We start from the raw sequence: 27,745 nt of genomic DNA, 5'->3' as shown, positions 1-27,745 counted from the left end.
ACTTGAATTGTCTTTTTAAACATATTTAAAAATTGTTAACGTATATTTTAGGGTAACTACTCAACCAATTTTTTTATTTGTATTTATTTTTAATTTTTTTTACTGTAGCATTTTTAGTCTTTTACTGTTAAAATTACAGACATTTTTTACAGTGTGAAGCTATGAACCTCTTGAAACCTTTAAAAGAAAACTACTTGAGACAAGACCCAGACAGCACACATACATCTCTGAGATGTCTTTTTAAGAGCGTTTCATCTGGAAAGCATTGCATTCTAATTAAGATCTGACAGACATCTTAAAAAGATCAGATTTACAAACATTCTAAATCATAAACATCTCAAAGACAACTGCTGAATGGCTTATTTACATTCGAAAGGTAACATCTTATAGACGTATTGCTGATGAGCAAATGTCTCATCAGCAATACCCCCCACCCCCAGAGATAAAAACTCACATTAAATATCCCTGATAGCACACATACATCACTCAGACGTCTATTTTATGTGTTTAAATCTTGAAGATATAATTTTTAGATTGTTTGCTCATCTGCAAGACGTTTCCTCTTAAATGTCAGTAAGACATTCAGCAGATGTCTTTGGGATGCTTATGATTTAGAATGTTTGTAAATCTGTTCTTTTTCAGATGTTTAGCAGATGTTAATTAGAATGTGATGCTTTTCAGATGAAAAGATCTAAAACAGACATCTCGGAGATGGATGTGTGCTATCTGGGTAGACGTCTGGGTGAAACGTGCTATCAGGGAAGTCTTTTTGCTCACCATCTGATTCAGTACCTCAAGCAGCCTGCATACATTCTACCTCGTGAAATAATTTGGTAGAATAAACCAACTCTTGTACGCTTTTAGAATCTACTTTAGTTTATGACGAATTAAAAAAAAATGTTTTAAAGCACTACAATTCCCATGATGCTGAGTGTCGTATTATCTCGGGATCGGCTCAGTCCAAAGAGAGTCGAGTGGACTCACTGAACTGTATAGTTTGACACCTCCAAGCTTAATATAATTAGTCTTAAAATAATTTCTCCCGTCTACTATTTCTTGCTGAACGTCTTTCCGCACATTTGCGTACGTACAGTTATAAAATGAGCCTGAGACAGCCCGTATATGCCCGGAATGTTATTTACAAATTCCTCCATAGAAGGGGCGCACTCGGTTCTCCCTAGTGGGCGACGTTGAGAAGACAGTCTGTATCGACCAAGCGTGCAATTGCAGACCAATCCGCAGTTTTTCACGCGATCCTTTAAATCTTTTGTATCATTCTTCGCTTATGGTCCAACGTGTTATTTTAACGTTATGTTTTGTTTAAGCAGATCAGTCGGAAATGGTATACAGATATATTTCCAGGCCAAGGCGAGGGCAGTTTATTAGACAGCAAGCCGACCTGCTTTAGCTTGTACCGAAACGGCCGAATCTCTCGGTCGCGAGCAATATTTCAGGCCTGGGGTTTGATGGACCGCTCACGGCTGAGTCAAGGTAAGCCAGTATAGTCGAAAATCATCAGTTTATCTTCGGTAATATGCGTTATTACTCGTACATTCAGTAGTTTCGATGCATTCAGGCTCATTGTGCATGGCTTAACATCTGACATAAAAATCGGTAAATTGATCACAATTGCATTTCAGAAACGTGTGTAAACAAATCAGCAGCACATGGCAGGGATGCAGTAATTTGGTTCTGCACACTGGTGGTCAGACTGTGCTGGATATGACGGACAAGTAATTCAAACCTTATTTCTTTAATGGGCCTGTTTACTGCTCAGCGTTAGCTATAGTCCTGTCCGCGGTTCCTGATTGGTTCGCCATGAAGACTGTTATTTTTAATCAGAATGAAAATGAGTCGCATTTTATAAACGCAAAAAATATTGATTTGACAGTTTTAGGTGTTCTTGTATTATATCCTAGCTTAAACCGTAAAATCAAACCAAAAGCAAAGACGGAACAACCGGTGCGCAAAATGAGAAAATGAAATGCCTTTCTACTTGGTAATGTTGTCCAACGCTTATTTGTTATAGTCTCTTCATTAGCTTGCTTTCAGCGTGCAAAAATCAGGTCACAACTAGCCGAATGTGTGTACACACTCTGAATGGCTGAGCCTTGGCTAATGCCCCATGCAAACATAGCTGCTGTAATGTAACCCAGTGGCCTACCCCGACCTTCAAGACAGGGCGACACAATTATTTTATTTTATTTTTGTGTCGATGCGATCGTGAAATGTATTTTCTATTGCTGAAAACGGGTTGAACCGAAAACGACGGATGTGTTGTGGTACATGTCAAGCTTAATGTGCTTATAACGAAGATGACAGGCAGGCTTATGCTCCCCCTCCCCCTCCATCAGCCGACCGCTCAGCGCGTTACCAAGGCAACGGCGGAACCGAACCCGAATCTGCTCGTGACCACCCATTATAACGTCATCACGGTTGGACGTTTCCTCACTAGTGCAGTCAACAGTGTTTCATTTAGAACCTTTATATTTAATAACGTGTAGAGTCTAAATCTAAACCAGAATAACGTGTTCGCGTTGGACGTGGACAACAACACCATACATATAAACAGGTATTTATCACTATCAGTCATATCGGTGAATGTGGTTTTTAAGGCTTAGTGTGTTAATGAGCACAGACAGTGAAGGATGTGTTCCCACAGTGGCAGTAGGCCAGCGGAACAGCCGGTTCCTTGACTCTGCAGCTTTCCCAGACACCTGTCACCAAGCAGTCCCTATTCATATTTGCTGAAATGAGAGACCACTAACAGACAGGGCCTGTGCCCTGGAAAGCTTGGGTGATTAAGTTCAAAGAGTAAAGTCATTTTGATTTGTATAGCACTTTTCACAACACACATCATTTCAAAGCAGCTTTACAGAAAATCATGCATTAACAAAAAATGAAACTGTAAAGTTTTGGAGTCATCATTGTCTAGTTTGATTAAATACGATTGTAAATTGTGTATAATAATTAAGTAATTAGTGAGCAAGCCGAAGGTGACTGTGGCAAGGAACACAAAACTCCATAAGATGTTGGTTAATGGAGAAAAATAACCTTGGGAGAAACCATGCTCACTGTGGGGGCCAGTTCCCCTCTGGCTAAACAGCATGAATATAATGCCAGTATTACTCAATTATGTGCAGTGCAAGTCATGGTTTAAAATGAGTATACTAAGTGTTAAGAGCCAGTGTTTAAACAAATATTTTGTATGAACTGTAAGATTAATGAGTAATGTCTTTGAAGTTCATCCTGGATTAACTGCAGAAGTTCACATAGAGGCTTTTGTTGGCAATTAATTGATAGTCTATGTATTCCATTTTAAGAGTGTAGTCCATCATTAGACCAAGGTGATGCAGGCAGAGATCAGTGAGGTGCATTGCAGTTCAACTGGCAGGTAATTTCATTGAGGTCTAACCTAAGTCCAAAGTTCAGGCAATGACATATGAAGTATCCCATGTCTTAGAGTTGGAGTTGGCATCAGTTCATTCTCTGAAGTCTATCGTAATAAACTGAAGTGATGTCTGGCTGGCACCGGCTGCATTTAGTCATCATCACTCAAGAGACATGTAGTAGTGGAGTCTGACACGAAACAGGAAACGAGCTGGATCTGGCCAGCTCTGGTAACCTCAGGATATGAATAGAATAATATTAGCATAGATGCCATTCATTTTTTTTTGCAGAGTTATAGATCATGATAAATGTTTCTGGTTCCAGCAGACCTAACTAAAGCAGCCTAATTGTAAGTTGGTGGATAAATTAGGTGTATGCCTGGCTAGACTTAAACTGAGTGTGTCTGCGTCCCGAACAATGTTAGGGAGACTATTCCATAGTTTAGGAGCCAAATAGGATTTTTTTGTGGATTTTTAATTTGTATCCCATTTTCTCCCCAATTTGGAATGCCCAATTATCACTACTTGTAGGTTCACGTGGTGGTGCGGTTACTCACCTCAAGCCGTGTGACGGAGGACAGGTCTCATTTGCCTCCGCTTCTGAAACAGTCAATCCGCACATCACGTGGCTCATTGTGCATGACACTGTGGAGACTCTGCATGTGGAGGCTCATGCTATTCTCCGCAATCCAAGCACAATTTACCACGCACCCCATTGAGAGCGAGAACCACTAATTGCGACCACGGGGAGTATACCCCATGTGACTCTACTCTTCCTAGCAACCGGGCCAATTTGGTTTCTTAGGAGGCCTGGCTGGAGTCACTCAGCACACCCTGGATTCGAACTCGCGACTTCAGGGGTGGTAGTCAGCGTCAATACTCGCTGAGCTACCCAGGCCCCTCCTTTTGTGGATTTTGATATTCTAGGAACTATTAACGGGCCAGAATTTTGTGATTGTAATGAACGTGATGGAATATAGCGTGTATAAGGTCATTTAAGTACTTTGGAGCTAGACCATTCAATGCTTTGTACGTAGTTAACAAAATTTAAAAATTAATACGAAATTTAACAGGTTGCCAATGTAACGATGATCAAATGGGGCTACTATGATCATATTTCTTGGTTGTAGTCAGCACTCCGGCTGCTTTATTTTGAACCAATTGAAGTTTATTTATTGAATTTGCAGGACATCCTCCCAGTAATGTATTACAATAATCTAGTCTTGAGGTTATGAACGCATGAATTAGGTTTTCGGCACCAGCAACAGAGAGCATGTGTCGTAACTTAGCAATATTTCTGAGGTAGAAGAATGCTGTTCTACAAACATTGGAAATTTGATTTTCAAAGGACAGATTTGTATCAAATATAACACCTAAGTTCTTCGCTGTAGAAGATGATGTAACAGTACATCCATCGAGAGTCAAATTATAATTTAGCAGCTTATTTTTAGAGGTTTTTGGTCCAATAATGAGTGCCTCTGTTTTGTCGCAATTGGGTAGAAGGAAATTTCTGGCCATCCAATCTTTGGTTTCATTGATGCACTCTGCTAATTTGGAGAATTGTGAAATTTCATCAGGTTTTGAATAGTGATCGACCGATATGGGTTTTTTTTAATTGCCGATGCCTATATCCAGAGTGCAGGGTGGCCGATAGGCTGATACAATGCAGATGTATCACACAATATAATATAGGAAATAACATAAAATTGCTGAAAAATGAATAAACTCTTTAGCACTGTATTTTCTCAATTTCACACAAAACTTTAACTTTGTAAAAAATAATATAAAAAATATTGTATTTTAAATGGTAGATTTAAATGGTAGATAAATGGTCTGTTTAGTCATCAAATTTTAGTAATTCATTTACCAATGAAGAAATTGTTAATATATTAGGAAGAAGGAAATAACAGCACACACAGTAGTCTGCAACCATGGATGGCATGTCCACATTAGCAATCGCATTTTCTCAAAAAATACAGAATCAAACAAATTGTACATACAGTGAATAGGACATTTACTTATAGCGCACATGAAGCGCTTTTACTTTAAAGTTGCAGTCACACCCTCGTGCGGAACCAGTGCGAGCAGCAATCTCCTGACAGTTTAAACGCCCTGGATCGCCTGCTTGGATTGCCACGGAGTGACTGTCATGATTTCTGAATCAGAGAATCTTTTGATCCTGATCCTGAAGTTTTGATTCTGGCTGATAGAATACGTGCTTCAGATTGCTATCAAATATAACACCTAAGTTCTTTGCTGTAGAAGATGATGTAACAGTACATCCATTGAGAGTCAAATTATATTTCTGGTTTTTGGTCCAATAATGAGTAGCTCTGTTTTGTCACAACTGAGTAGACGGAAATTTCTGGCTATCCATTCTTTGATTTCATTGATAAACTATGCTAATTTGGAGAATCGTCAAATTTCGTCGGGTTTCGAATAGTGATTGACCGATTGTTTTTAAAAAAAAAAAATTGCAGATGCCTATATCCAGAGTGCAGGGTGGCCGATACAATGCAGATATATCACACAATTTAATATAGGAAATAACATGAACATAAAATTGCTAAAAAATGAATAAACTGTTATTTAGCACTGTGTTTTCTCAAAAGCATTTTTACTTTGAAGTTGCAATCACGCCCTTGTGCGGAACCAGTGTGAACAGCAATCTCCTGACAGTTTAAATGCCCTGGATCACCTGCTTGGATTGTCACGGAGTGACCCTCATTATTTCTGAATCAGAAGAACTTTTGATCCTGATCCTGAAATTTTGATTCTGGCTGATAGAATACGCGCTTCAGAGGAAGATATTACTGTAGATGAGCGCTCGACGGGAAGAAAACTCTGGATTTTCGTAAGGTTCTTGGAAAAACAAGATATCTTCATATTTGCAGATGGTATATAATAGAAGTTTCATTGATATTTGCCTTTTATCATTAGAAAAGAAAGTTGAAAGTAACAGGGATCTGTTGAGGAGGGAGTGGGAGAATGGAACAGGCAAGCACTTTAACATAATGAGCTCAAAGGCATCTGCCGCTATTCTGATATGTGGACCATTTAAATGAGACTGTGTTGCACACCGATCTATTATTGTAGTAACATGATGGCATGTAACAACAAAACGAACTGTGACCGGTCGTTTACATGTCTCCGTTGCTTCACATGCAAGCAGGCAATTCTCAGAGCCCCCAAGAAACGCATCCGCCAAACATGAAAATTTATCGGCTGATGCTGATTATTAAACAATGTAGAATATCTTTATCTTTATAATATTTATTGGCCTAAGCGATATATCGGTCGGCCACTAGTTTCTAAGAAATATAAAGTTGAGTATCGTTGGCATAACAGTGGAAACGTATTCCATAATTCTTGATAATATATCCCAGGGGAAGCATATATAAGGAGAAAAGCAGAGGCCCTAAAACTGATCCCTGTGGCACTCCATACTGAACTTTTGTTTGGTTTGACAATTCCTTGTTTACACAGACAAAGTGGTAGCAGTCTGCTAAATAAGACCTAAACCATGCTAATGCAAATCCACAAATGCCAACATAATTCTCAAGCCTATTCAAGATAATGTTGTGATCTATGGTGTCGAAAGCAGCACTAAGATCTAAAATCACTAGAAGAGAAATGCTGCCGCGATCAGATGATAAGAGCAAGTCATTTGTAACTCTGATAAGTGCAGACTCTGTACTGTGAATCCTTACTGAAATTGTTCATATATACTATTTCTCTGTAGAAATGAACATAGTTGGGAGGACACTACCTTTTCTAGTATTTTCGACATAAATGGGAGATTTGAAATCAGTCTATAATTAGCCAATTCTCCAGGATCAAGCTGTGGCTTCTTAATAAGCGGTTTGATAACTGCCATTTTAAAGTTTCTTGGGACATATCCTAAGGATAGTATTAAGTTAATAATATTAAGAAGAGGTTCTGAAGATCCAAGCGAGTGTAAAAGTTACCGTCCAATCTCCCTGATCCAACTAGATGTAAAAATTTTGGCTAACCGATTAAGTAAGGTTATGACATCTCTTATACATATAGATCAGGTGGGGTTTATTCGGGACCGCAGCTCTTCTGATAACATCAGGCGTCTCATCAATATCATGTGGTCAGTAGCGAATGATCAGTCTCCGGTCGCTGCCATCTCACGTGACGCCGAAAAGGCGTTTGATATGGTAGAATGGGATTATCTTTTTAAGATTTTGGAAATGTATGGGTTCGGGAGTACATTTATTGGTTGGATTAAGTTACTTTATAGACACCCTGTAGCAGCGGTACAAACAAATGGATTAATTTCAGATTATTTTACTCTGGATAGGGGCACTCGACAGGGTTGCCCTCTTTCCCCATTATTGTTCTGTCTTGCCCTGGAACCATTACAGCCATGATAAGAAAGGAGGATGATTTTCCAGGGGTGGTTGCGGGAGGTGTGGTGCATAAGCTTCTGCTTTACGCAAATTATATTTTATTATTTGTCTCTGAACCTACTAGATCTATGCCTTACCTCCACAGAATTATTAATTCCTTTTCCAAATTCTCAGGATACAAAGTCAATTGGTCTAAATCCGAAGCTTTGGCTCTGACAGCGTACTGTCCAGTAACGGCTTTTCAGCCGGGCGCCTTCCAGTGGCCCAAACAGGGCATTAAGTATTTGGGGATTTTATTCCCAGCAAATTTGTCTGATTTAGTTAGTGTTAATTTTGACCCTTTAATAAAAAGGTTTTCGAGCGATGTGGACAGGTGGGCTTCATTACATTTATCGATGATTGGGAAGGTTAATGTAAATAAAATGAAACAAAATAAAAATAAACTAAATCAAAATTTAACTACCTGCTACAATCTCTCCCTGTAGATGTCCCCCTCTCTTATTTCAAGCAATTTGATAGCATAGCGAAGTCCTTCATTTGGAATGGTAAACGTCCTAGATTGCATTTTAATAAGTTACATAGGCCGATAGACAAAGGTGGGCTAGGCCTACCCAGGATTTTGTTTTATTACTATGCGTTCGGTCTCAGACATTTGGCTCATTGGTCACTTCCACCTGAGAGAGCCCCTCCCTGGTTTGTTATTGAACAGGCAGTTCTTGCCCCTATTTCGCCATTACAAAGCATCTCTATCAAACTAATTGGAAAAGTTAAGTTACACCCCGTTATTTCGCATTTACACTCGGTGTGGACTAAAGTGTCCAGATTGTTTAAATTGGACACTTTTTTAAATGTTGCCTCTAGCATATGGCAGAACCCAAGATTGTGTATTGGCAAGTGGAATGTGAGTGGGGTTGCTACACTTGGTGACCTATATGAAAGTGGAGTGTTGAGATCATTTGAAAACTTGGTCCAAGATTTTGGGATCCCCAGACCTCAGTTTTATAGGAATTTACAACTGCGCCACCTGCTTTGTACTATTTTTGGGAGTAGCACACCCCCCCCCTAAGGAGGCAGATGCTTTGGGAGAGGTGATTGCGGATTTTGGAAAAGGTCATGAGGCATCAGTGTACTACTCAATGTTAATTTAGAGTCTTTGGGACGGAGCCTTAAATTCTCTCAAGAGAATATGGGAGAAAGATTTCAACTTGGCATTGGAGGAAGGAGTGTGGGCTAAGATTCTTAAAAATGTTAAGTCTGCATCTAGAGATGCAAGGGTGCGTCTTATACAATTCAAAATTTTGCATAGATTTTATTGGACCCCCTCTAGACTGTATAGGCTTGGTCTTAAAAACACACCCACCTGCTGGAGATGCCAATCGGAGGATGGAGACATGGCCCATGTTTTTTGGTGGTGTGTCGAGATCCAGAAATTCTGGTCGAAGGTTCAGAGTTTTGTGTGCGACGTGGTGGGCACTTGGGTTTCTTTTTGCCCCAGACTTTGTGTTCTGGGCGATGGGGCGTTTAAATGGTGTGTGTGTGTGTGTGTGTGTGTGTGTGTGTGTATATATATATATATATATATATATATATATATATATGTGTGTGTGTGTGTGTATTCTTATTATAAGATTTAATAAAAAAATGTTAATTACAAAAAAAAAAAAAGAAAAAAAAAAGAAGAGGTTCTGAGATTACAGGGAATACCTCTTTTAAGAGCTTAGTTGGTATTGGATCTAACATGCATTTTTCGTTAAGTTTTGTTAGCTCTTCATGACCTATGACAGCGAAGGAATGAAGTTGCTCATGAGGAAAATGAGACGCTGTTTTCTGAGGTTCTGTGACAGATGATTGCATAATTTATTTCTGATGATTTCAATTTTATCAGTAAAGAAATTCATTACTATTGTACTGTGACGGAATATCTGGTTCAGTCGAGGTTTAATCCTAACCAATTAGCCACAGTACTGAATAAACAGCTAGGATTGTTGTGGTTAATTTCTATGAGTTTGCTAAAATATGCTGACCTGGCAGCTTTTAGTGCATGTCTGTAGCTACAGATGCTATCCTTCCATGCACAGTGAAATACCTCTAATTTTGTATTCTTGCACTTGTGCTCCATTTTCTGAGCTGCTCTCGAGAGCATGAGTGTGATCATTGTACCATGGTGCAGGGCTTTTTTCTGTAATTTTCTTTAATTGAACACTATCAAGAGTGCTAGAGAAGACTGTATTTATATTTTCTGTTATTACATAAAGTTCTTCTAGACTTTGTGGCTTACTGAGTATATGAGATAAATTTGGAAGACTATTAGTGAAGCTATTTTTAGTGGTCGAAAGAAAAGTTCTACCTGAAGGATAGCAACATTAGCTGATTGCAGCATACAAGAGACTAGGTAATGAGTTTCTATAGTATCAACATCAACTCCATGTGATAGAATTAAATCTAGTGTATGATTATGGTGATGAGTTGGTCCTGTCACATTTTGTCTGACTCCAAGAGAGTTGAGAATATCGATAAATGCTAATCCCAATGTGCCATTTTCATTATCTTTGTGAATGTTGAAGTCACCAACAATTAAAGCTCTATCCACGGTAACTACTAGATCTGATAGACAATTTGCAAATTCACCAAGGAAATCAGAATATGGCCCAGGTGATCTATATACTGTAGCAAGGGCAAAAGATGACAGAGATTTTTTATTTGTATCTGACGGTGTCACATTAAGCATTATTAGTTCAAAAGACTTAAACTTATATCCTGTCCTCTGAGTAACACCAAAAACTTCACTGTAAATTGCAGCAACACCTCTTCCTCTACCCTTCAGACAAGGCTTATATTTATAACAATAACCTGGGGGAGTAGATTTATTTAAACTAATATATTCATCCGTTTTAAGCCAGGTTTCAATCAAACAGAGCGTATCCAAACTATGATCTTTAATAATTTAATTTACAATTAGTGCTTTGGTTGAAAGAAATGTAATGTTTAGTAGCCCTTTATATGATATTTATCTTCAATTTTTTATTTTTTATTTTCAAGTTTTACCTTAATCAAATATTTTTTAAATGATTTAGTGAGGGGTTTGTGTTTGGTAGTTCGGGGAACAGACACGGTCTCTGTGATACCTAGGTGATACAATCTCTATGTGTTGTAGTTTATGTGACCTGTGTGATTTTTTTCAAGGCAGCTAGCAGACATTCGGATAAACTAGTTTGTCTGCTTCCTGACCTGGGCACCGGATCTATTTATTCTTCCGCTCAACTTGATGCACAGAAATGCTAAAATACACCAGCAGACAGACAGCGCTCACACTTTCAGTCATGGCACTCGTTCAAAGAGCAGCATCTGGAGTTATTCACAATAAGTAATGACAAACCTAGACATGACATGTATTATAATGGGCTTGTTTGACAATTTTTACAGGCTTATTTAAATTAAGAGTTGTTAAAACATTGATAATGATCTTTAATCCTCGTTAATAAATGATACCCTAATGAAAACTTACATGGATTTACTGTAGTAATATTGTATTAACCATAGTAACCACGACTGTAGTAACCATGTTTTTCTTTTTGGCAGTAACCAAGGTTTTGATACAATTAACCATGGTTTTACTACAGCATTACTGTAGTATCCATATTGTAACTTGGTTTTAGTAATAGTAACCATATAATAATATCTGTGGTTCATTTTGAGGTTTTATATGTGGCTTATACTAACTAATTTTTTAAGGGTAAACAAAGCAGCCTAATAATTTTCTGTTTAGGTCCATAAATATATAAAACATTTAAGTAATAATAAAGTTACTAATTTATCCAAAGAATTCGTAAAAATTCAATTTAATAGAGGTATCGGTATTGGTATCTATGTCGGCGTTATTGGCTTAAAAGTACTTGGTATCGGGTTGAAAACAAAATAAGTGGTATCACCCATTCCTAGTGGCTGCTGTAAGCATTGCATCAGCCCAGAACTGACTGAAGCCAGTTCAGACTGGCCAAATCTTACACCTTTAACAAAAGGTTCTGTTTGATTGTGATGTCACATTTGTGCCTGATACATCTGTGACATTCATTCAGTGGATAAGCATTTGTATTTGTATTACCCAACCCACATTTGTTGGTGTTGCCACACTGTTTGCAGTCAGAGGACGCAAACAAGGCATCTCTGTCTTGTGGCACAGACTTTGGAGCTCTTTTGAAGTGGACAGTATAATGGCACCATGCCAGCTATTGGAGGGGTTGCTTGGTTCATTCACAGCGGTATGTGCCGCCTGACCGTACAAGACCATTTTATAACCATGAACAGTTGAGTGCTTGAAGAATGATGGTCTCATGCTGATTTCTTACCTGTAATATGGCACCAGAAGTCCTACAATTCTTAAAACAGTTTGATAGTATCTCCTTCTCAACAGCATATCTCATTGTTTGATATGAGAAGATGTCTATGCCCTTCTATGTTTATGAGCACAGCATGCAGAATATTAAATATCAGTGTGCCCACAGATATCATCATGCCATACTTGTTTTCTCAGCCTCTGAGATAAATCAATTATAATAGAGTTATTAAGCAGGTCAGTAATGTGATGCTCTTTTTTTTAGTTATTCAAGTAATTCCAAAAATGTATTAAAAACGCAATTCAAATAAAACAATTACTTAAGTACACCTTTTTTTATGACGATGAACATGTTTTCAGTTACTGAGTTTAAAGTTATGATATTTTGTTTTCTGGGGATTTAAAGGGATAGTTTACCCAAAAATGAAAATTCTCTCATTTACTCACCCTTATTCCATCCCAGATGCAGGGCTCGACATTAACTCAAGTGGATTTTTGAAGGGGCAAGTGAAAGAGAAGTTTACTTGCCCGACCAGACAAGCAGACTGATTAAAACATCAATAATAAAAAAATACCCTGTTTGATTGACAGGCGAAGTATGTGTGTGTGCTGAACGTGCGCTTGTGTTCCGAAAATGCTTGTGCTAATGCGCGCCTGAATGGTCAAATACATTTCAAAATTCCGCCAAAATGCCCGTCTTGGTGAGATATTCATGTAAACACGGAGAGTGATGTCTAAAGTGAACATAAACAGCGGAGAAAAAGCGCATTTTATTAAAATGTCAGACTTGTAGGTATAAATGTAAGCTAATAGCCCTGCTGCCATTTAGTTTGTCATATAATAATCAAACAACATAACATGAAAACGAGAAAACACTCATTGGACTTGACTGAGTAACTTCAGTAGCTTTAAAAAGTATTGTTGTATTATAATCATACAGTGAAGACCAGAAGTAGTTTTATGAAGCATTACATCACCCAAACACCCTATTGTGGGGGCTCTACAGCCGGAACCATAGTGTGTGTGTTGCTCGCTGTTCTACCCGCATCCAAACTGGCTTCTCTTTCTCACTGACCTCTACTAGCGTTCGGATGCGTGTCTCTAACTCAATAATCTTCTCCATCAGCCTGACTAATTCCTTACATTTTATCACATGTAAATCCCTCACTGCTGATGGAAGAAGCTATAGTAAACATGTGGTATACAGTCCAGGAAGCAATAACATGAGCGGATGCCATGACTTAACGCAATTGTTTGTTTGTTGTTGTTATGGTTGTTCTTGAGTGGCAAGGGTTTGAGATCAATGTGAATCCCTCACGCAATTGTTTGCTGTTGTTATGTTGGTTCCTGATCAGCAGAGGTTTGAGATTGATGCAATAATTGGTGTAAAAAACAGAGAAAACAAATGCACGCAGTCGAAATGCGAGATGTAGATAAGCAGAAAAAAGAAAAGAATAAGAAAAGAAAATGGGTGCGCGGTAATATACACGCAGTTGAAACAAACAAATGACGCACGCGGTAAAATGGCAAAGGATAAAATGATGAACGTAGAGGAATAAGCAATGCTAAGCAGGCTAGCAAGCTACAAACAAACTCAGACTCGTGCAGCATGCCGTTAGCAACTGGAACAGTAATTGAATACTTGAATTTATAAGTAAACAAATATTAAACTAACACCCTCCACAAAACATAAACGATACTCCAAGCATGATTTTGTTTTTCTTTGGAACACAAAAGATGATATGCAAAGGGACTACCTCAGTCACCATTCACTTTCATTGTATGGAGAATAGAAGCAATGAAAGTGAATGATGACTGAGACTTACATCTCCTTTTGTGTTCCACGGAAGAAAGTCATAGAATTTGAAAGCCACGTGAGGGTGAGAATTTACATTTTTGGGTGAACTATCCCATTAATTGTAAAAGTGTGATGTCAGCTATTAGGATTAAGGTCTCATGAATCAAAGGGAATTTTATATGTGTGCTATGGGTAATGCATAGTTAATAAAGATACCTTCCATATCTGCAGCATAGAGAGAATTGTTTTTATAATAAAAGTAATGGAAGTGAAAAATATTTGATCTCTCTCAGGTCAGGCGAAGACTCCAAAATAAAATGTAAAAATATACAAAAGAAGGTGAATGGTTTTTCCCTTAAAACAATAAAAAAAATTCTGTGTATCCTCTACATTGAAGTTCACTTGCACAGGAAGGGTTCTTGTCAAGGATTTATAAACTTCCTTGCAAACAGGATAGGAGACCTTATGTGTTAGCACGTTATTAAATTCCCTTTCCCATTCACAGAGTACAGTAGATCAGACATCCTGGAATACTGCTTAGTTCTGCTAAATGTAAGATTCCTTGCATTTCCAGCAATTGAGCAACTCAATTCACAGGACTTGTTATTTTTTCTCCACAATTTGGAATGGCCAATTCCAAATGCACTCCAAGTCCTCGTGGTGGCATAGTGATTCGCCTCAATCCGGGTGGCAGAGGACAAATCTCAGTTGCCTCCGTGTCTGAGACTGTCAACCCGCGCATCTTATCACGTGGCTTGTTGAGCGCGTTACCACGGAGACAGCGCGTGTGGAGGCTTCACGCCATCCTCCGCGGCATCCACGCACAACTCTCCACGTGCCCCACCGAGAGCGAACCACATTATAGTGACCATGAGGAGGTTATCCCTCGTGACTCTACCCTCCCTAGCAACCGGGCCAATTTGATTGCTTAGGAGACCTGGCTGGAGTCACTCAGCACGCCCTGGGAATCGAACTAGCGAACTCCAGGGGTGGTAGTCAGTGTCTTTACTCACTGAGCTACCCAGGCCCCCCTCACAGGACTTTTTCTTAAAAATTTCCACCACTTTGTATTGGCCTGAAGCTAGTAGGGATGCACCGATACCACTTTTTCTCTTCTAATTCTGGATATCTCAGTATCGGCTGATACCGATCCCAAGCGGATACCAGTGTTGTTTTTTTGCATAATCAGAATTCTGTATGTGTCTATTTGTAGGCAAGTTCACACTAGTTTTATTCGCTTCTTATTCAAATTCTGGTAAAATGCATCTCCATTGCCGTTCTAAATGCATATTATAAGTGAACCAAACTATTGAGCATCTACATCTGAGATGTTCTTGAGTAGCGCTCAAATATTGCGCACCGCTGTGAAGGCTAAAAATAGCCGCGAGTGCATCACCAGCCTGTTTGTGAGTTTGTGTCAACAGAGCAGCACCATTCACTAACGCGCTGGCGCTGCGCATACTATATATTTACTTAAACACAGCCTTTTGTGATTCACAGAGCTATTGCACGTCTTCAGGTGGCTTTGAATAAAATGCACGAGTCATATGAACTGCTTTAATTGTGTTTTAATGCTTATTTTGTCATTTTTTGAGCTTGACAGTAACGAACAGTATCGGAGCCAATGCCGATCCAGGTATCGGATCGGTGCATCCCTAGATGCTAGAATCACCAAATGTGGCATTTAGTGTCCACAACCATTTTATTTATTTAGATCTCATGAATGCTATTTTGCCAATGTTAATTTTTAATTTTGACATGCCCAAGGTGAGGATATCATCATGGTTCCTGAGTGAGACGTGAGCAGCCTGCCCTGGATGTTTGGTGGATCTAAATGTGCTTCATTTTCATCTTGTGCACATCAGCCACTTTCCCCACCTTTCCTTCCTCCAATTTTCCATGCCATGGTTTCGTTAAATGTTAAACAACAACGTTGTTCCAACATCAACAACGATCACTGGACAGCAAACTGGTAAAACTTGTGTTATAGCGCTTTGTATCAGCACATGTTATGATTTTCCTTTATATCTGCATATTAATGCAGTGTGTCCAATTTTTCTTTTAGTCTCTTCTTTATCGTCAGAGCCCCAAAGACAGCAGGCCTACAGATGGATTGATGCCTGGTGAGTATTTTCTGACATCTTGTGAAATGTAGCCTACTCAAGAACCTGAATTGGCTATTAGTAAAAAACAGAACTGCAGGCTAAAGGATGCTGGATTGTTTCTTACTCAAAAATAATATCTTTATAAAGTCTTTATGCATCTTTCATTATGTTAAAGGATAGTTCACACAAAAATGAAAATTCTCTCATTATTTACTCACCCTCATGATATCCCAGGTGTGTATTACTTTCTTTCTTCACCAGAACACATTTGAAGAAAAATATCTTGGCTCAGTACGTCCTTAAAATGCAAGTTAATGAAGATTTCTCTTTTGGAGCGCCAAAAATCGCAGACAGTCAGCATAAACATCATTGATATGACTCCAGCGGTTAAATTAATGTCTTCTAAAGCAGCACGATCGCTTATGGTGTGAAAAATAAAAATATTTAAGTACTTTTTTAACTAAATCAAGCTTCTGGTCAGGAGTGGTGCACGTGTGATGTAATCGCATTGGCATTGGAAACACGAGAACTGAGGCAAGTACGTCACAGCCGGAAGAGCAGCGCTGTTTGCAAGTGTGTAGGAGGAAGCTGTACAAAAGATTGATTGGTTTTGGTTTTGATCTGTATTGATCTGTTTCTTTACTCACAATGGTGCATTTGTGTGCTTATCCTAGATGTCTCAACCGAGTGGAGAGCGTAAGATTACGTCTGTATCATGGCAATGGAATATGTCACACGAGAGACCGCTTAGACTCCGCTCTTTTGTGAAACCAAACCGAAGCGATGGTTTATAGTTAAACAGTACTTATAAATATTGATATTTTTTCCACACCAAAAGTCATCGTATCGCTTTAGAAGACATGAATTTAACCACTGGAGTCGTTTCGATGACGTTTATGCTGACTGTCTGTGATTTTCAGAGCTTCAAAAGAGAAATCGCCATTCACTTGCATTTTAAGGACCCACTGAGTGAAGATGTTTTTCTTCAGATGTGTTCTGGTGAAGAAAGAAAGTCATACACACCTGGGAAATTATGAGGATAAGTAAATAATGAGAGACGTTTCATTTTTGGGTGAACTATCCCTTTAATAGTTTTTTTAATTATTTTTTTATGATAATCTTAAAATCTCCTATAAGCTCTAACCTTCAGTATGATGGGCTTTCTAAAGACAAGCTGATATCTAAGACAAATGCAAGGTAAACCTCAATAACAACATGGACACATACTATGAGGACAGCAAGTCATAACATCACTATACATACCAAATATATGACCTATAAAACAGTATCTCATGCTTCTTGCAATTAACAATAGCGAGTGTTAAGGGTAGAAGTGGTTTTTGACAATAGTGTAATTTAGAGCAAGTCATATATGGCAAGTGAATGCACTGATTATATTTAATTGCTGTTCACGTTTCAACTCGCTCTCTCACCATAAACTGTGATTACATCCACACCTAAACAAGTGACTCACCATTTTTGATTTGTGAGCAGTCATTGCAAGAGTGAGAGTCTATAATGGAAATATTTTTGGCTGGGGGTAGCACAGTTGAGAAATCTGGTTGCAATAAATATTCTGACATCACATGCTATTTTAACTGCATTTTAGGGCTGCAACTCATAAGTATTTGATAAAAATTAATCAATATATTAAATGATTAATAATCGGATAAAAAACAAATTTTATTTTCAGCATTACCAGTCACTTATTTACACACACACACACAAACCCTGCAAACCAAAGTGTGACATCAATTGACATTGCACTGTGCATTATGAGAAAACTAGGGCTGTCACGATTATGAAATTTGGCTGATGATTAATTGTCAAACAAATAATTGCGATTATGACGATTAATTGTCTGTTTTAGGGATATGACTATTAATTGTCTCTTAAAGGCCTTTCACTCTTATTTGTCATATAAATTATCATATTTCTTAAGGTTTGCTTTTTTCTGCTTGTGTGTTTCATACACCTTAAGAAGTCATTTTTACATATTTAACTTAAAATATATGTCAAATAGTAAAATAGGGATATGTGATTTCCTGTAAAGGCCTTAAAAACTTATGAATTACATGAAAAATAATGTTTTAAATATAAAAATATTTCTAAATACTTAAGACATATGTCTGTCTTTTTGGTCAACTTTAGTTATGGTCAATTTTACATTTACACTTATTTTTTTATAACTCATATTTTTATAAAAAGTAAAAATAATATAATATTTTTTTTATATATTTTATTATATTTATATAATATTTTATTATATAATGCAATAGTAAAATATTTCTGTCCTCATTTCTTCACTTTCACACATTATTTAAATGCTCTGATGCATCAGAGCCCTTATTTGTCATGAAGCCAAACCTTTGAGATTTCGTTTCATCATTTCATCACTCCACAGAAATAGAGTAAGTGTGCGTCTCCTCCTCTGTGTCACTGCATGTATGAACCAGGAACATTTGCCATTACACGATCGTTTAAAGTGAAACCGGAGCGCTTTGCAGTCACTATCACAGTTTATAAATGTTCGTTTATACTTGTTAGTTTATATTTTCACATTAGTTTGTTTGGCACGAGCCTCTGCTGACATCACATGCTCTTCTGGACAGGAGCTAGTTGTCGTCTGTGGTGCGGTTCAGTGACGCTTGGACTCGGAGTTCAACTGAATGACACACAAACGTGCTGTTCATGGCATTTATACAGTATATTCGCTTAAAATTCCCTTATTTGGGCATTAAAATGTGATCGGAATTTGAATGCCCAATAACCGTGGTTATCTCAAATAATCAACGATCAAATTACCACGATCAAGACGGTTATTTAATAATTGTGACAGGCCTAGAGAAAACTCATTTACATTTAATAGATAAAACTCTTACTGTTAATAGATAATCAGATTCTGTGTTGGCTTGTTATCTTGTAGACCATGTGAAGACTCTCTATGAAAAACTCTATGTCCTTCCTCTTTCAGAGAGCAGTTACTGGCAGCTTTGCCCTCCTTCAAAGTCCAGCCTGCAGGGGGTGCTCAGCTCCAGCTTCCCCCCCGGCCCCGTGCCCCTGGGTCCTCCAGAAAACCACCTGCCGGAGGGGGATGCCCTGAACCGTCTGCTTGCCCCTAGTACCTCTGTGACGGACCTGTCTTTTCCCGGGCTTCCCCCTCCCCCCCCGCCACCCCCCAAACGCCACTGTCGTTCGCTGTCTGTGCCAGAGGACCTTTCCCGCTGCCGGTACACCTGGCGGCCGAGCGCATCCAAGGTCTGGACACCAGTGAACCGCAGATGCCACAGTGGAGGGGGCGCGGGGGGGCCGTGTCCGCTACGTGCCCCCAGCTCCTCTCTCAATTCCTCGCTGCATTCTTCTTCCAGTCCCACCTTTTTCAGCCTAGCCCTTTCTCCGGATTCTCCGTTGCCGTGGAATTTTCCGTGGGACCCAAGTGACAGTGCCGGAGGTGGTGCCTGCTGCTGCTGCTTCCCCTCACCATCTTCATGCTCCTCCTCTCCGTCTCCGCTCCATCCACCGCCTCCCCCGCAGCGTCGATTTTCCCTCTCTCCGGTGCTTATCCGTGAGGCTGCGGCCCAGTTTCTGCCGCCACCTCCGGTGCCCCCACAAATCACATCGCATCCACCAGCGGTGCCCGCCTCACCCTCGTCTGCCTGCAGCACTCCATCTTCAGTGCGCCGTGCTCTTCCTCCTCAACTTCCACGGTGCCATTCTCAGCCCTGCGACCTACTCCTGCTAAAACCTGGCCTAAAACGACGCAGGGACCCGGATAGACCATGTGCACGGCCTGTGCTGGACTTTGCCAAAATGACACAGGTGAAGTGTTTTTATCTTTTAATATTCTTTATATGCAGTGAAAAGCTAATCTAATATTATTTCAAAAGCAGCACCCTCTGATATAGCATGTCTATAGGGTATTCGATAATTTATGTAGTGTAAAATGTGAAAGTTATGGTGTAAATTCAGTCAACATGAACACATTCCTGGTCTTATTGTGCATCATTCATCAGTGCACATTATTCCAAAGAAAAATCTTTTTATTAAAATGCAATAACTTACTCCGCCTCTGGAACTACTTTCCTTTACGGCCGATGTCATTTAGGCCAGTGTTCCAAAAATTTTTTGATTTAGGAACCACTACAGCCCCATTAGTAAGGCTCAGGTTCCCCTTAATGGACAGCAAACTTGAAATGTGTTCATTTTAACTCATACTGGATCATTTAGCATTATTAGTAGAGGTAGACCGATATATCGGTTTTACCGGTTAATCAGTGCTGATAGTTGCTTTTTGAAACTTTCGGTTATCGGAAAAAATCTAAATTTATTATTCGTGATTACAATCAAGTGGGGATTTGCTGTATTATATATCTTTCATCATTGATGATATTCATATTTTTATCCTCACTTCAGTGCTTATTTTGTTAATTTGACTAGATAATCAAGTATTGAAGTGAGGGCATGCAAATAAAAATGCGACTATATGGGAACATGCCCCGTCAGCATATACATCGTGTCTCCAACTTAATGTCTTATGAATAATAATAAACCTGATTCTTCATTAAACCTTCATCTGGCAAATATACAGTATATAAGCAATAAAAAGCTTTGGTAAATATTTAAATATAGAGCATTGTAACGGCACCAAGTCTCCGTCATTTTAAAATAAGAGACTCTGGTGTGTTTTGGGCTTCTTCATAGTTAAAAGTCCCACGTTATGCACCAAATCTTCTTCTTTTTTTTTCTTTCTGGTTACTGTGATTTTGGTTCAGTAATAAAATGCATCTGGGATTGTATTCATTTTGGACTCTTCAAGTAGCCTCTAGGTCTGTGCCTGACACAGAAAGGAAAGACAATTTATTTATTTATTTTTTTCATAAAAAAAATCTATTTGAAAATCTGTCAGCTTATGAATTGGTTATCGGGCATTTCCACCACCTTTGTTATCAGGACCTCTAATTATCAGTTATATTATTTAAATGGCAATTATAACTGAGGTTCACTTTAAAACTAAAAATGATTGATACTGTGGGCAGGGCCGCATTAATGCACAGGCTTACCTGGGCTTGAGCCCCAGGGCCCGCGGCAGCAGGGGGGCCCCGATGTATTTTCCTATGGATGTTTTCGGGAGGGCGCATATGTAAACGCGTTCTGCGGGAGACGCTGATGTAAACACAGAGAGTGTGTGCAACAGCTAAACCCGTCTGATCTGAAACCCCCCCCCCCAGCTCTGACGACTGACAGGGGCCCAGCGAAACAATAAGAACTGGGGCCCAGGACCACTTTAATGCAGCCCTGACTGTAGCATTCTCTTAAACTGAAGCAGTGTAAGAAATATGGAATCTGTCATTTACTAACTGCATTTAGTTTCATATTGGTTTGATTGGCTGAGATGTTTATTGGGACAAAAATAGCAAAACCTTGCTCATTATTTTCTTTTCTTAAAAAGTAACTGTGTTTACCTGTTATCAAAAAAAAAAAAGTTTTCTATTATTTAATTCTTCTTTTGACAGCCTTTTTCTATGGAGCTGTTCAAGTAGTAGTCCAAAAACCCAGAAGAGAATTTGCATTTTTGAGCCCATGGGTTCCCTCTGTTTTTTTTCTATGGGTTTTATATTGGCAGTTTTGGATTTATGAGTAAAATAAGGTCTGTGGTAAACATTACTGTAAGACATTTGGAAGTTTTGTTCTACAACATAAATTCACACAGTCATGTCTTAAATGTGAATTTTGAAGAAGCAGTGTTTTAAAAAAAAGCATTTTGAAAACCATTTGTTAGATAAGAACTACAAAAATGTTCCGTCTAGTCAGGCACATTCAGTCACATGCTTGAGGTTTTTGCAGTCCTTATTTAGCAACTCTAGTTACTTGTCCGGAGAAAAAAGACTGAAAGGAAGAAAAAAATAAGAGCCTATATGGCCATCATTTATAGCTAGTAGGGGTCACATTAAAGGAATAGTTCACCCAAAAATGAAAATTCTCTCATTGTTCACTTACCCTGATGCCATCCCAGATGTGTCTGACTGTCTGTCTTCAGCAGAACACAAATAAAGATTTTTAGAAGATGATAGAGCTCTGTCAGGTCCTTATAATGCAAGTAAATGGGTGCCAGCACTCTCACGGTCCAAAAGTCACATTTAGGCAGCATAAAAGTAATCCTTGCGACTCCAGTCTTGTCTTCTGAAGCAAACTGATACATTTGTGTCAGGAATCGATAATTAAAACATTAACTTTTACAAAGCGCTTCCTGCCAGCAGTTGACACATCACGTAGCTGTCACATGATGTAAGTGCGTCGCGAGTTCAAGCGAGAATTCGGAAGTGGTGCTCATTTACAACAGATGAACGAATGTCACACGAGAGTTCGGCCATTTCAAACCACATCAGAGCCGTGGACGGAAGTGCCGATTTAAAGCTAAAAACACTTTAATTGTCTACTTGTTTCTTACAAAAACCTATCGATTTGCTTCAGAAGACATTCATTGATCGACTGGAGTCACATGGATTACTTTTATGCTGCCTAAATGTGATTTTTGGACCGTCAAAGTGCTGGCACCCGTTTACTTGCATTATAAGGATCTGACAGAGCTCTGTCTTCTAAAAATCTTCATTTGTGTTCTGCTGAAGAAAGACAGACATACACATCTGGGATGGCATCAGGGAAAGTGGAAATTTTTCATTTTTGGGTGAATTATTCCTTTAAGATCCAGATGCAGAAAGACATTATTTTATTTTATTTTTTCTGTGATTTTTCAATAACACAACAGAGGTACCAGGTTCTCAGGACAGTATGTAGAGCATTCACTAGCTTATATTTCCTACACACAATCTGGATAGGAACAGGGCATTTCCGAGAGAGCAGGTAGAAAAAAATAAAAAAAAACAATAAAAAAAACCATAAAAAACCAAAACACAATAATACATAGGATATAGTAGTCAAAGTAATTTGTCTTCAAGAAAGGCCCAAAGAGAAGACCAAATGTGCCAGAAAAATTTCAGACCTGTGATGAAGGTCATATGTGAGTTTTTCTAATGGCCGAATAGTAGCCTGACTCATCAACATTTTGACAGATGGTAACTGTGAAGTTGACCACAGCAACAGTATACATTTTTTAGACAGAAAAGTAAAAAAAATCAGTACATGCTCTGCATCACCGTCAAGATTCACATCAGCATTACAATTCAAAAGATCAATTGGACAATCAGAGACATGGTAAAGGTCTTTCCAACAATCTTTAGTATAATTTTGTGAATCTCTTTCCAGTAAGTCACAATCCCAAAATATATGCATCACAGTACCAATGGCCACTTTACACTTAAAACAAAGTTGGGAAGTGTTGGGAAAAATTTTGTGTCGGCGAACTGGTGTTAGACAAGTCTTGTGGATAAATTAAAAATGTTGTTCATGAGCCGAAATTGAAGCACCTTTTTGGAAGACGTTTGCACAAATAGATGACCATCCCTTGTCACTAAAAGGTGACCCTGCATCCTTTTCCCATGTCATCCTCAGAGAGTCAATTTGACAGACCAACATTTGACAACATTGTATATTCATTGTGTATATATATAGTAGTTCAGATATCATATTCTTAAAATTATCTGAGGAGAAAAGCTGCTTTTCCACTTCATTAAAAACAAAGCATATTTTACCTTCCCTCATTTGAGTCTCTAAAAAATTTAGTAATTGAAGAAAGTTATAAAAATCTTTATTGGGCAAGTTAAATTCCTGTCTCAGTTGTTGAAAAGACTTAATTTTACCTTCTGTAAACAAGTGACCTAACACCAAAACTCCCTTTGACATCCATGCCTGAAGCCCAATATTTTGTATTGATGGGGGAAGATCAGGATTAAAAGCAATGGGAGATTTAAGAGAGAAATTATTTGGAATGGCTTAAGTACTTCCTAACATCCTTCCACACCAGAAGAGTATTTGTCACAATAAAGTTATTAGTCATCGATGGAATATTTAGCATATTATAAATAAACGGCAAAAACATAACAGTCTTGGATAACACCTGGAAGATACAGTCCCAACCCAAAGGGATTCAAGTCTATTAAGAAACCAGCTCAGTATGTGTTTACATTGAGCAGACCAGTAATACAGTTGAAGATTAGGTAGTGAAACCCGACCCAGTTCCTTTGATTTCAATAAAATAGAGAATTTTAGACTGGGCTTTTTTTTAATTCTAAATGTACTTTTATAATTTAAGAATGTTTCCTTTTAAAGAAACTTGTAGTCAGATAGCAAGGCAAGCATTGGAACAAAAAATTCAACCTGGGAAGAATATTAATTCTTATAACATTAACCCTCCCCCAAAAAATGTTGGAAGGTTTGACCAGTCAGACAAATTCTGTTTAATTTGAGTAATTAAAGGTGGATAATTGGCATTGAACAGATCCTCCAAATTAGGCGTAACATTCACTCCCAAATATTTAAAACCTGAAGATGCAGAATGAAAGGGGGAGCCCAAATTGTCCCCAGGAGGGACATGCATAACAAAGCTGAAGATTTATCCAAATTAATTTTATACCCTGAAAAACTACTACAATTATATTTTACTGCAAGAACTATCAATAGAGGTCTCAGGGTATTTGAGATGTAACAAAACATCATCAGCATAAAGAGATATTCAGTGTTCCTCTAGACCTATTTTGATGCCACATATATTTGCGTTGGTTCTCACAACTTCAGCCATAGGTTCTATAACTAAAGTGAACTAAAGTGGTGAGAGCGGGCATCCTTGACGGCAGCCTCTGCCCACTGGGAATGTATTAGGTATTGGCATTGGTATTGACTACAGCCATGGGTTTAGAATACAAAAGTTTAACCAAACTGATAAAATTAGGCCCCAACCCTACTTTCTCCAGTACGGCAAACAAAAAGGGACACTTTTCCCTGTTGAATGCCTTTTCGGCATCAAGAGATGCAATAATGGCTGAGTCCACTGTCCTTTTTAAATGATCTGTAATGTTCAACACTCTGCAAACATTATCGGTACCATATCTAGATTTTACGAACCCGGTCTGGTTTGGATTAATAATATGAGGCAAAACAGTTTCAAGCCACCGTGCTAGAACTTTGGCCATATTAATCCACACTAAGCAAACTAATTGGAGGAAAAGAGGAACAAATTGCCGGATCTTTATCTTTTTTCAGGAGTAATCCAATAACAGCCAATGACCTAGATTCTGGCATTTATTTAGTTTCCAAAAGGTTATTTATTGCAGACATTAAGATTGCGCAAAGCTCAAGCCAGAACTGTTTATAAAATTCTATTGGGAATCCATCCAGACTGGGAGCTTTACCAGAAGTTATTGATTGGTTGGCTTCCCAAATTTCTTCCTTGGTAAAAGGAGCATTTAAACAGACTTTCTCATTTTCTGAAACACTGGGAAGAGAAATATCATTTAAGTATTTCAGCAAATCCTTCCTGGGACCACTGAACTCTAATGTATAAAGAACTATAAAAGGCACAACACGTACTATTGATGACTAAAGGGTCAAACGTTACGTTGCCATTACACGTCTTAATTGCTTTAATTACTCTTTCACTCTGCTCCTTTTTTAAGTGGTAAGCAAGCAAACGGCCGTGTCTGTTTCCAAACTCATAATATCTGTTTACTAAAAAATAGTAATTTCTTGACATGATCTGAATGATCCAAGTTAAGCCTTGCCCTAGCATTTTTTAACAAAATCCAATTATGATGAGTTGGTGAATGTTTATGCTGTTTTTCTAAATTATTCACCGCAACCTCTAAAATGTTCCTTTTTGGAATTGAGTTTTTTTTGTTTGTTTTTTGAGAGAGGTATAAGCAATGAGATGGCTACGCAATGTAGCTTTGGCAGCATCCCATATTATCGCAGAAGAAACAGGCGAGTCTTGGTTATCTTGGGGAGTTATTTTCTGTCTAAGAAATTAAAGAAAAGCACTGCAGCCCAAAAAAGAAGTGTTACATTTCCAATAAGTTGACTTTGGAATTGTTATACTGATATCAGTAACTAAATATACGGGGCTATGGTCAGACAGCACAGTAGGACCGATCTGACAGGAGTTCACGTGATGTGTACATCTGGAAGGTATGAAAAAATAATACAATCTTGAGAATGAATCATGTGGGTGAGAATAAAAAGAATAATCTCTATCTCTTGGAGGTAACTCCCTCTATATATCCACCAAATCTATATCCTTACACGCACTTTTAAGAGTATGTGATGATTTACAGTTTATTCTAACTTGGGGAGATGATTTATCTAAGTTACCATCAAGTACGCGATTGAAGTCACCTCCCAAAAGCCCAAGGTTGATTGAACTTTAGAACCACCTGTGACATGAATCTGGGACAATCTTCATTTGGAGCATATATGTTCATTATAGTAATGTGTAACCCAAGAATAAAGCCATTAGGTCGGATGTCTTAAAATTCCATTGCTGTTTGGGCATATATATGTTTTAATCTTACCAGTTCCATCTTGGTAACTTTGTTACTCCATTTCAACAGAGCTTAATTGTTATTTTACTCTTTCTTTTCAGACCCGAAGCACAGATCCTCTCAGTTATATGGAACGTGGCAGACTTGCCTGTGGGGGGGATATGTATATGGGCCTTGAGCCATTTTTTGGAGACTTCAGAGGCTCATGTTCACCAGCTGAAGGCCTGGGCAGGACGAGTATTGGACCGTTGAGTGAAAGTGATGAGGAGGAGGAGAGAGAGGAGGAAGACACTGAGGAGTGTGACGGGGGACAAGCGAGCGTGTTTGAAAGGGATTGTACTGAACTAGATATCACTCTCATTGAGGAGAACTGAACGTTGTCCTGGGGAAGATCTCATTTCCCTTCCACCGCCAGCATTCAACTCTCTCTGCATCACCTGCTACCTTACACTGGCAGGCCTCTCAGGAACCCTGCTGCCCCCTCTCGAGGCTCGCAGGCGTAGAAGCCAATTAACGAAGACATGCAGACTACTATCATATGCAGGCAGTCATGTACGCTGACCCATCAACATTGTACATTCCAGAATCAGTTGCTGAGACATTCTGAAGGATGCAAATATTTCAGAGCTGGAGAAACCAGCAAAGGAGTTTTATGTGTATTGGACATCCCCTTAAAATTAATCCTCAAACTGGCAAAACGGAACTGGAGGCAAACAGCCCTTCAGCTTCCTGCTTCTCACATCTTTCCTCTCGACTTGTTTTGATAGTAAGAATAGACTTTCAAGGATGATGGTTATAAATATCAGTGTTTTGTTTAGTTCTAATATAAAAGGGCAGTACGACATAGCAGTATTTTACTCTGCAGACCTTTATACTTCCTGACGAAGGTCCATCAGATTCAACATAAGCCTTAAGATGCCTGTTTTTTTTCTTCCTCTTAATCAAAAGATTCCTCAAGGAAATGAATTGTGTACTGTAGCTGTTGTTCTTTGTTTTATTTTCTGCAGTCTCTTTATTTTGTTTTTAATCTGTACAATGCATTCCTCTAAATTTGAAATGTGTAAACATTTATTAATGCACTGTATTTGGGACAATTAGAAAGAAACAATGAAAGCAACCACTGTATTCTGAAGGCACATTGTTATACTGTATTGTACAGCAAGTATTTGTTCAAATAAGTTGTGTAAAGATGGTAGCTTGAAGGTTGGAGACAGGATATTGCTGTCATTTAGAGATTTTTTTTATTGTACGTGTGATACAAATTCAGACTCGGTTTATGTAAAAATAAAGTTTATTTGAAATTATTTTACAGAG

General features: G+C 38.5%; 1 protein-coding gene across 2 annotated transcripts; it reads left to right on the top strand.

Moving 5' to 3' along the window:
* The first annotated feature begins 980 nt into the window (after nucleotides 1-980).
* LOC127431212 (protein FAM53C-like) lies at nucleotides 981-27,735 on the top strand. Of its 2 annotated transcripts, none has more exons than XM_051681533.1 (5): nucleotides 981-1,491; nucleotides 15,664-15,868; nucleotides 15,962-16,019; nucleotides 18,976-19,820; nucleotides 26,533-27,735. In XM_051681533.1, the coding sequence occupies exons 3-5, from the start codon at nucleotides 16,013-16,015 to the stop codon at nucleotides 26,803-26,805; spliced, it is 1,125 nt and encodes a 374-aa protein (XP_051537493.1). In that variant the 5' UTR covers nucleotides 981-1,491; nucleotides 15,664-15,868; nucleotides 15,962-16,012; the 3' UTR covers nucleotides 26,806-27,735. The 2 variants fall into 2 exon arrangements, with proteins under 2 accessions (XP_051537493.1, XP_051537494.1); XM_051681534.1 differs by lacking the exon at nucleotides 981-1,491 and adding an exon at nucleotides 1,508-2,572.
* Nucleotides 27,736-27,745: the final 10 nt, after the last annotated feature.

Source organism: Myxocyprinus asiaticus, chromosome 40, assembly GCF_019703515.2.
Source record: "Myxocyprinus asiaticus isolate MX2 ecotype Aquarium Trade chromosome 40, UBuf_Myxa_2, whole genome shotgun sequence".
Classification (NCBI taxonomy): Eukaryota; Metazoa; Chordata; class Actinopteri; order Cypriniformes; family Catostomidae; genus Myxocyprinus; species Myxocyprinus asiaticus.
This window is presented reverse-complemented; position numbering and strand designations above follow the sequence as displayed.